Source organism: Ahaetulla prasina, chromosome 6 (genome assembly GCF_028640845.1).
Source record: "Ahaetulla prasina isolate Xishuangbanna chromosome 6, ASM2864084v1, whole genome shotgun sequence".
Taxonomy (NCBI): Eukaryota; Metazoa; Chordata; class Lepidosauria; order Squamata; family Colubridae; genus Ahaetulla; species Ahaetulla prasina.
In genome coordinates this window covers 30,876,874-30,887,773 of record NC_080544.1, presented here as the reverse complement: position 1 = coordinate 30,887,773, position 10,900 = coordinate 30,876,874, and the positions used below count along the sequence as shown (strand labels likewise).

The following is a 10,900-nucleotide window of genomic DNA, read 5'->3' as shown; positions in this document are numbered from 1 at the left end:
ATTTACAAAGTCAACTTATTGCCCCCCCCCAACAATCTGGGTCCTCATTTTACCTACCTTATAAAGGATGGAAGGTTGAGTCAACCTCGGGCCGGGCTTGAACCTGCAGTAATTGCAGGCTGCTGTGTTCTAATAACAGGCTTCTAACAGCCTGAGCTACTACGGCCCTTGAAAGGTTGGCAGTTCAGTAGTTTGAATCCCTAGTGCCGCGTAATGGGGTGAGCTCCCGTTATTTGTCCCAGCTTCTGCCAACCTAGCAGTTTGAAAGCACGTAAAAAATGCAAGTAGAAAAAACAGGAACTACCTTTGGTGGGAAGGTGTGCCTTTGGCGTTGAGTCATGCCGGCCACATGACCATGGAGACGTCTTTGGACAGCGTTGGCTCTTCAGCTTTGAAACGGAGATGAGCACCGCCCCCTAGAGTCAGGAACGACTAGCACATATGTGCGAGGGGAACTTTACCTTTAAAGAGGCCAAATATGGCTAACTGAACACGTTTATATTTATCTTGGGAAATTATGTTCAGGGCATTGTATAATCTTGAAAAAAATTATTTGGAAACTTTGGAGAGATACACATGACGAATTCAAATTAAGGCTGTTCAGGCCCATTGTCCTTGACAGAATATTGCATCATTAACCAGCAGGAAATTTGCAAAGGGAGTTGTCAGTTTGGCAAGGGAATTACTGTCACTGAGATGACTGAATTAGAAACAAACTACAACATAAAAACTGTTGGCAGGCCTCTGAAACTGAAGAAATTTTATTACTGCAACGTGAAAAATCTTTATGCAATACTATCCCGACATTCATAGGAAAATATTTCAGGTTATGTTCAAGCATGGGGCATAAATACTATAACCCAGTGATGGTTAAACTTTTCGGTGCCAAGTGCCCAAAGTGTGCACGCAAATGCACCAGTAGTGGGTTTCAATTTTCTTCGTTACCGGTTTGCTATATTTTTGATGACGTCCGAGTGGGTGGGCGGAGCCTCCCTCTGCTGCCACCGGTTCACCCGAACCGGGGTGAACCTGTAGCAACCCACCACTGGAATGCATGTGTGAGAACCTGAACCCCCAAAATGCAATGTGAGTGCCCCCTGTGCATGCGTGGTAGAGACCCAAAGACCAGCTGGCCGATGGGAGGCACACGTGCATGCACAGTGGAGTTGGGGTGGGGCGATAGCTGGTGTGCCCACAGAGAGGGCTCGGCATGCCACCTGTGGCACGCATGCCAAAGGTTCACCATCACGGCTATAGCCTAAATCCTGTGCGATAGATTGTCAGAGTCCCGCACAATCCCAAGATCATTTAAATATACCCAAAAACTTAATGAACACGGAGAGCCTCCTTTGCAATTTATCTGCTTGCTTCAAATACCTACCAGGTAAGTTGCAACTTACCTTTGAAACTCCCCAGTGTTAAAGATACCATTGAGATGAAGGCTCCTCACCCCCACCCAAGAATCATGAAATTTAAACTGGAATGTCTACTTACCACGGTAGTAACAAAAGTTCTCATCTGAAATATGGATTTAAAATAAAATAGGAAATTGAGATAAATCAATTGATAGCTAAGTGGGACCATTTTTAATGGATTCCCATCTCAAGTTTCCAGACTCCATGATAAAACCATTTCATTTATTTTTCAGACTTCCTTGTTCCTCTTAACTCAAAGATAGAAGGCGTCCCAAGCACGATAGTACGGGTTTTGCAATGTTATGCTGGCTCATAGTTCCCATCACCAATCTCTTTTCACTTATGACTGTATGACTGTAACTTTGTTGCTGGCAATCCTTATGATTAATATTGATATATTGACCATCAATTGTGTTGTAAATGTTGTACCTTGATGAACGTATCTTTTCTTTTATGTACACTGAGAGCATATGCACCAAGACAAATTCCTTATGTGTCCAATCACACTTGGCCAATAAAAATTCTATTCTATTCTATTCTATTCTATTCTATTCTATTCTATTCTATTCTATTCTATGGAATTCTGGGAGTTGAAGATCCACATGTCTTTTAAGTTGCCAAGGTTGAGAGACACTGGTCTAGATCAGGGCTCTCCAACCATGGCAACTTGAAGTCCACAAGTCTTCAAGTTGCCAAGGTTGGAGATCCCTGGTCTAGATAGCGGAGACATTTGGGCAGTTCTTTTGACTATTGCAACTGCTTTTTTTGTTGGGGCAAAAAATTGAATACGTTCTTTGTTGGGGGGATAGGGGAAGATAGAAGTTAACAGGGAAAAAATGAATGCAAAACTTGTATTTTCATGCTTGGGAAGCTAAGCGAATACCTTTTATCTTTTAGTTGGATAAGAGGAACAAGGAAGTCTGTAAAATAAATCAAATGGCATCTTCAAGGAATCTAGAAACCGATGGTAGGAATCTATTTAAAAAAATGGATCCTGCTTCGAAATCAGTCGATTTATTCAGTGTTCTTAATTTTTAATTTCAGAAGGTCCAGTTGACAGAACTTGTGTTACTGCAAGTAGCAGCAACTCTTTTTGTGATGTTTTCTGGTCATGTACCTTTCCTGTTATTTGGAGCACAGCTGGAAAATACACGATGTGGCCATTTCTATTTCTATAATACACCACTGTAGGAGGAACTGTATAGCATTGAAACATGCTTATCTCAAATGGCTCACTTAAACTGCATTGGAATAATAGGACAACCAGCAGATTTTTCTGGAACCAAGTTTGTCTTGCTATGCTTTGTAACTCATTGGAACGGCAAGAGAGAGTAAGGAACATAAACATTTCCCCCTAATCTGGGAAAAAGTCTGTAATAGTAGGAATTATAGCACATTATTAACAGGTTTGAGAGAGCAGTGGTCAATCAACAAGAGTTCTAATGTCTGGCTTATGTAGATAGTCAGAGAGGATCAAAATAATGTGTGTGAATGAATGTCTCGTCTTTTTTATTTTGCGAAGATCCAAAGTTGTTTAGGAGCTCTGCAGTGAGTGATTCATTCATTTTTCGTATTTCTTCTTCTGTTTGGCAATGATTTGCAAAACTCTTACCTACAATTTAAGAAAGCCAGTTTGGTATAGTAGTTAGGGCATCAGGTTAGAAGTCTGTGACGTCTAGTCCTGCCTTAGACATAAAGCTATTTGGGTGACCTTGGGTCAGTTGCTTTCTCTCAGCCCCAGGAAGGGAGCAATGGCAAATGTCTTCTGAAACACCTGGTCAAAAAAAGTGGAGGGACTTGTCCTGGCAGTCTCTGAGAATCGGACATGACTGAACACAAGGGTGAGGGGAAACCCTACAGTTTAAGGAACTGTAGTTGAAGGAACTGCAGAAGGAGTATTGTTGGAAGAGATGTCCATCGGGGTTCGGTTCCAAGTGGGGAAAAAGACATTGGAAACATGGAGACTGCTTGGAAAGATGGTCACATGGTTTGAGTTCCTGAACAGAAAAGGGCTGAGATGCTGACAGTCCCTGGGTTTTATACCCTGTCTGGCTTTGAATTTCCTGGGGCACAGGAAGAGTATCCTGATTGGTTGCTGTCAGAGGCCACAGCTAGCCTTGCTGGCTGATGTAATCTTCCCAGGTGCCATGTAGGGAGTTTCTGTTGCTAGATGGGTCCTACTGTGTTGCAGATAATGGTCCCATTGACAAAGGTGGGGGGAGGATTGGGTTTCTGCCTCTGCCCCATTGACAAAGGTAGGGGGAGGCAAGAAGGTGGGAGCTGCTTTGTCTTTAAAACATGTTTCACCATTTCTCATCCAGGGAAATATATTCTGTCTTTTTAATATTTCCCAAAATATTTCATTCTTCTAGGAGAGGCGTGGGTGCTAACTTCTTACAGTATTATAGGAATACTGTTATATTCTGGAATGTTTCCCTGATAAATCAATTTCAGCAAAGCTGGTTAAGATGTCTTTATCTCTTCTGGTTCTATTGAAATTAAAGTCAACGGAAAGAGAAAATAGAATATATATATATGCATACAGGTAGTCCTCTACTTACAACCATTCGTTTAGTGACTGTTCGAAGTTACAATGGCGGTGAAAAAAGGGACTCCTGACCATTTTCACACTTATGACTGTAGCAGCATCCACACAACGTAACCAAAATTCAGATGCTTGGCAACTAGCATGTATTTTTGACAGTTGCAGTATCCCAGATTCATGTAATCACATTTTGCAACCCTGTAACAAGCAAAGTCAATGGGGAAGCCCACTTCACTTAACAACTGTGTTACTAACAACTGTAGTGATTCACTTAACAACTCTGGCAGAAAAGGTCAGAACACGAGGCAAAATTCACTTATCTTGCTTAGCAAGATAAGAAAATGGAAATGTTGAGCTCAATTGTGGTCATAGGTCAAGGACTACCTATATAATTGCATGCCTAGGGGCACAAATCCCAGAATGTTGGCCACCCATCTTTTTCTACTTTCTTCATAAGAAATCTTTCTGCACAACAAAGCAGCTGCTGTTTCAAATACACAGAATGTAACAACAAATGTCCCAGTGTTTAAAGCAAATAATTATAGTCATCTTCATATAAAGCAGGTGGAAGACTTTTCAGAAATGTGTATGGAAGGTGTGAGGCTGCATTCTCTGGTGTAAAAATAGTGACAGGTATAAAAAACATGTCCTCTCATTAAAACATTTACAACACTTTAACAGCAGTAGACCACACCTATTATATTGCTTTTTGAGAAACTTTAATGTTCCAAGCTTAACAGACAATATGTCAAAGGTGGCTAACTTGGATCCTTTGGATCTTGCTAAACCAGAAGTCTGGATGAACCCGATAAATTAAATTATAACTGGTCATTTTATTAAAAGTATTTATACATATAATTTTTTAAAGAAATCTCAGAACAGTTTGACGTAATTATAAAAGTGTAAGACAAAGTCATAGGAATGGTGGTGATTCACTAAGATATTGGGCACCAGTCCCTCATTCTTGCCGTAGTTGAGTACTGATCCAATACTTACAAGAAAACCTGAATTGCTATGTCATGATTACCGCACGCTAAATTCCCATGTCATGTGGATTAGATATGCAGAAAACATTGCTCATCCAATAAATACACACCCCACAATGTATTAGTACCAGTACTGTAATTTGCAAACTGAATCTTATGTATTTGGTAGCTGTAATCACCATTTCATGCTTCCATCATTTCAATCTATCAGGCTCTATATTGTTTGTGATGTTTAAGGTGATAATTTCTTTTCTAATCAAATCAGCCGAGAATATGTGTTCCTTTTTAAGACCAAATCAGAGAATTCCTGGGTTTGAAATAAAAACCCAGGATGCCGTTAAACCTAATTTTTGCAGACTTTCCCCCCCTCCTTTAACAAGGAAATAGCAAGAGATAGATAAAAAAGAACGGAATGATTCAAGAAGTTTGACTAGGGGGAAAACCCATGTTGCTTTCTGCTTAGCTCTTAAACGTGGCGGTGAGAGAACACCACAAATCTGGGTTAACTGTCTTCGGTGCCTTTCCAACATTGGCATCCTCCAGAAGAGAGGAACTTATCAAGCTTTAGAGATGTTCAAATTGCAGCTCTCACTGGTTGTAGAGAGGGAATTAATGGCCCAATATAAACAACTCTCTCCAACATTTCTTTGTTCTTGCTGGTTGGGAAATTCCATAGATCTTAAAAGTGGCCAAGTTTGGAAAATACTATTTTTAAACAGTTAGATTTGTTTTCATTATTGTATATGGTCCGTCACTTAACCTCACCTCAATACTCAGTTTGCTAGCCTAAGACAACCCGAGTGCTGCTGAATGGTGGGGCAAGCTCCTGTCAGTCATTCCAGCTCCTGCCTAGAAGTACATAATTCGGCCCTAATCTCTCCCCTCTATATTGGGAATATTATTCTGAAAGAAACTGAAACCTTCTCATAGTTCCATTATCTACTCTCATTCAAATATGTATTTATTGCTTTCAAGTACCTACTTTGCAATTCTACAAAGTATAAAAGGACCGAAATATTTTTTTTCCTGCTACAAAAATGCTTCTCTTGCTCCAGGAGATTCTCCAGCCATTCTTTGTGGTTTGTTAGTCATCAACTGAATCAGATCTCCACCGCTCTTCCTCGTTTTAAACACATGATCCATTTTTATAGAGAAGTTAACTCCTATGACCAACATTTGCTTATATATCAACAAATCAGTGTTGGCTCTTAGTGACCACAGATACTTTAGACCTTTTCCAGTTTGATCTGTGTCCAACCTGGTCCTTCAGGTCTTCCAATAGTCTACAGTAATTTATCTTGAGTAAACATTTTCATCATAATGAAAAGGGACTGTTACACAACATGTTGTCACGAACATTAAATGGATAAGATAGAACAGAATAGAACAGAACAGAATAGCAGAGTTGGAAGGGACCTTGGAGGTCTTCTAGTCCAACCTCCTACTTAGACAGGAAACCCTACACCACTTCAGACAAATGGTTATCCAACATCTTCTTAAAAACTTCCAGTGTTGGAGCATTCACAAGTTCTGGAGGCAAGTTGTTCCACTGATTAATTATTCTAACTGTCAGGAAATTTCTCCTTAGTTCTAAGCAGTGGTGGGTTTCAATTTTTTTTACTACCGGTTCTGTGGGTGTGGCTTGGTGGGCATGGCAGCGAAAGGATACTGTAAAATCTCCATTTCCTCCCCAATCCAGGGGAAGGATACTGCAAAATCCCCATTTCCTCTCAATCAGCTGGGATTTGGGAGGCAAAGAATAGATGCAGGATCAGTCAGAATTTTTACTACCGGTTCTCCAAACTACTCACAATTTCCGCTACCGGTTCTCCAGAACTGGTCAGAACCTGCTGAAACCCACCTCTGGTTCTAAGTTGCTTTTCTCCTTGATTACAGTTTCTACCCATTGCTTCTTGTCCTGCCCTCAGGTGCTTTGGAGAATAGCTTGGCTCCCTCTTCTTTGATGAACTCTAAGATTTTGTTTTTAAGTGAAACGGATGAAGTATGCTTTCAGAACAATTAGATCTGACAGGGGCAAGCTGTTCTTAGTTATGGGAAAGAATTTCAATAACATTTCAAAAACCTTGAAAACAATCTGTGTCCATCTAGACCTGTTTAAAGCAATGCTAAAATGTTCTACATTTAGAGAATGAAAAGAGAAGCACTTCTCTGCTGCACACTTTACACGAGGTTGAGTCTCCTTTTTTTCAGACCAATATTTGATTTAAACAAATGCAAAGTTAGGCAAAATTAGGTAAACATTTTAGGTGTTACTCTCTTCCTGTCCCCTAATGGATTATTTATAAAGCAGAAATAATGTAACATAATGCCTTTGCTAAAGCACTCTAAATGGAATAAATCTAGACATAGTTTTTTTAAATGTACTTTCTATCAAGGCTTTGATTTTCATAACACTGCAAATTCAACAGCTGTAAAAAACTGTCACCAAAGAAGAATAAGGAGAGAAGGAACAAAACTCAACTCCAAGCACAAAAGGAAGTCCTTTCTCCATAATCAATAATTATCCTCATCTGAGTTTATTTTTCATGAGTAAATGGGAATAAGAGATCTCATGCAGGACTTAAGGAATGGGAGGGGAGGCAGCTGCTTCCCCACCTCCCATTCACTAAGTCCTCCTCTCTGCATGAAATCTCCTGTCTTCCCACTCTCTAAATTTTTTTATTGCCAATGTGTGTCCTGGAATCCATCTTCACCTTTAATCTGCATCAAATTCCCACACAAAGCAGATCAAGCAGAAAATAGTAATTAAACTTGTTTGAATTTAACCTGCATAACTGACTGCTTGGCAATGTTAGTTATACTTGAACTTCTTGATCCATCAAAACATTTCCCTCACATAGTTAAACCTCAATATAAGACTTTAATATACTGCCAATATAATATACTGTCAAATGACAGCGAATTTGAGTCATATGATGAATTATCTGTTTAACAAGGGCTTGCAAAAGGAAAACCTGAATTGCAAGAAGAGAACTATATACCTCTTAAAGCCTTATCCAGTTTACATTCAGTAACATATTTAACACACATGCTATATTCCACTTAATGAAAGACCACAAAAGCAATGGAATGTTCTAAAATCAAGGCAGCTATGAGTCTTTTGCCTATAATAATGATTTTAATTGTACTAATAGGTTTAATGATCGATATTCTGAAACAGGGTTCTTGATTAATTGACTATGTTCCTTTAAATTAGTGTCAATTCTCAGTAACCACAGAAATAAGATTTTTTTCCAACCTGGTTTTTCCAATTTTTCAGTAGTACACTCATCACTCCTCTGAGTCTATCTACCCTGCTACCGTAAAGCAAGTTTAAAATCGCTTTCTTCAAACTCTACTGTAATTCTAATTTAGTACATTTAATTCAAATTGCTTTTGTTAAGACACACAAGCTGATTTAAAATGAATTCTAATCAGATTTTTGCTTAAGCATGAAACCTCTTGCTTCTATATTTGATCTTATATACATATCATACTCATACATACTCAACATTTTAAGGTAGCAACTGTTGTTCACAAGTGATTCTTTAAAAGAAAGAATCTAAAAAACGTTTTCTTGATAAAATGAATTCAGCATGCTGGCTGGGGAATTCAGGAAATTGAAACTGACTCATTTTAAAATTGTCAAGTTTGAAAAATACTGATATATGAGAATTTTCACAAAAGCACCATATACTGTCTTTATAACATGCAATAGAACCTACTCTCTAAACAGGAGTTGGCAGCTAATCGCCCTTGTACTGGAAGCAGTCTTAATAACTTGTATTTGTCCCTCTAACATTATGAGGTTGAAATGCAGAGATACAGAAGCAAAATGGACTTTATTTCAAAAGTTTGATGTTGTCTTTGGGGTTTGAAGTGATGTTTCGGAGTTAGAATGGTAGACATTTCTCATTTCCCACTGTAAGTCCTCTCTTTCACACCCAAAAATTTCAGGCCATTTTTCATGTTGTTGTTTTTTTAAATCACCTGCTGTACAAAATAACTATCTTTTTGAATCTGGAATAAAATCCACTAATTCTTCAACTTCAATATGAATATTGAAGAAGACAATTGGAATAGTTAAATACTGAAACTGGAATGGCCTTTGTCCAAATGGCAAGTTCACAAGCCTTCTTTTTCTGGTCCTAAAAGATGAACATTATTACTGGACAAAGTCTACCATTAAAAACAAACAACTGCATCATGGAATGGTCAGTTACCACTGGGCTGCCCAAATGTATGCTAAACCTTTGAAATGGAATAAAGAGAAATAAATATTTAGGCAATTCACACGGCCTCAAAAGTCCCCTGAAATTAATAGGAATATGTGAAAGTCCCTTGGAATCAAATGTAAGAAATACTTGTTGAAATCCACCTTTTTTTTTTTAATAAGGTAGCATTCCAGCAACCATTTTTCATTTTCATTAACTCTAGAACTATTCACAGTAGACCACAGCCAGCATAATGGAATAAGCTGAATGTGCATTACTTTTGAATCATTCCTGATTTAGGAAAGGGAGAGAGAGAGTTATTTTTGATGAACAGATCATCAGTTTTTTCAAGCTTTGGAAATATCCGGTATGCCTTTCTTTCTTTCAGGCTCCAGGTTTGATGCCACTATTAAAAAATGAAAATATACATTTAAGGACTTTTCTAAATACTGCAGCATCAGCAGTGCACCAGTCTTAACAGCAAAATCAAAAATATTACCATTTGCCAAAAATATGCACACGCTGAAACATTGGTGATCTTTTTTTTTTACAATGTTCCTTTATAACGAATTAATGCTAGTACCATTTTTTTTGATACTGCACACTTTGGTAAAGTCACAATTCTGAAGGGAACGTTTATAATGGTTTTTCAGTTTGGTGTACAAAGAAACGGTTTTCCCCGAGTACGTAAATGGCAGGAGCTTCTCGTTGAGAAGAATTTGAACTTTATACTCGTCTTTAGGAGAACTAGCTTGATCACAATGATAAAGCACAAATAACAAGTTGGCGGCATAAGGGACGATACGACCACTACGGAACTTGCGTTTCGACTGACTGCGATAGTTGCTGGCATTAAGAGGCACTTTGTCTTTAAAATAGCCCATGAGTGAGAGTAGTGGCTGAAGAGTTTCTGCATGTCCAAATTGGATGATCACCGGCGAAGAAATAGGTTTTGACCTGGAAAGTTAAAAAATCAAGAAAGAAATGATTACTCAAATTTATCCAAGTTCGGATGAATAGGAAACTACTATTTTGTGATGATGGTAGGTGCTGTAGTCAAATCTGCTATGTAGTAGAAAACCTAGATTTAATCGTAGTGATTTGAAGCTAAGAGGATCAATTCAGTTGCAAAAAAGTCATGCTTTGATCAAATAATACATTCAAATAATGGCCAGTTCCTCAAAATAGCGCTCATTTTTAAAATCCTACCTTAAGTACCTCAAAAAACAACAACACAGTCTCTGGTAGAGGCCAGTTTCCTGACATATTTGCAACTAACTTGAGTGGGCTAGGCTGGGAGGGAGTGGCTGGCCCAAGTCACCCATCCTGTTTTCATGCTTAAAGAAAGCCTAGAATTCAATATCCTGGTTTTTTTGCCCAGCATCTTAACCAGTACACAAAGATGAGACTCTACATATTTATATATCTAAAGCAGAGGTGGGAAATGATGGCCCTTTTATGAATTGTGGACGTCAACTCCCAGAATTCCTGAGCCAGCTTGGCTCAGGAATTCTGGGAGTCGAAGTCCACAAGTCATAAAGGGGCTGTTGTTCCCCACCTCTGCTCTAAAGGAGGGGTCTCCAACCTTGGCAACTTTAAGACTTGTAGACTTCAACTCCCAGCAAAGTGGGCTGAGGAATTCTGGGAGTTGAAGTCCACAAGTCTTAAAGTTGCCAAGCTTGGAGACCCCTGCTCTAAAGGATTGGGGGTTTTTTTCTGCAGATACAGCTTGTCCTTACT

The 10,900-nt window shown here is 38.9% G+C and overlaps 1 protein-coding gene across 1 annotated transcript in view; it reads right to left on the bottom strand.

Annotated features, from left to right (window-relative positions):
- Window positions 1-8,769: 8,769 nt before the first annotated feature.
- MINPP1 (multiple inositol-polyphosphate phosphatase 1) overlaps window positions 8,770-10,900 on the bottom strand; it is a 30,553-nt gene continuing 28,422 nt past the window's right edge. The window contains exon 5 of the mRNA XM_058188133.1: window positions 8,770-10,117. Coding sequence (XP_058044116.1) covers window positions 9,721-10,117 — 397 coding nt within the window. The 3' untranslated portion in view covers window positions 8,770-9,720. The remainder of the gene's footprint in view (window positions 10,118-10,900) is intronic.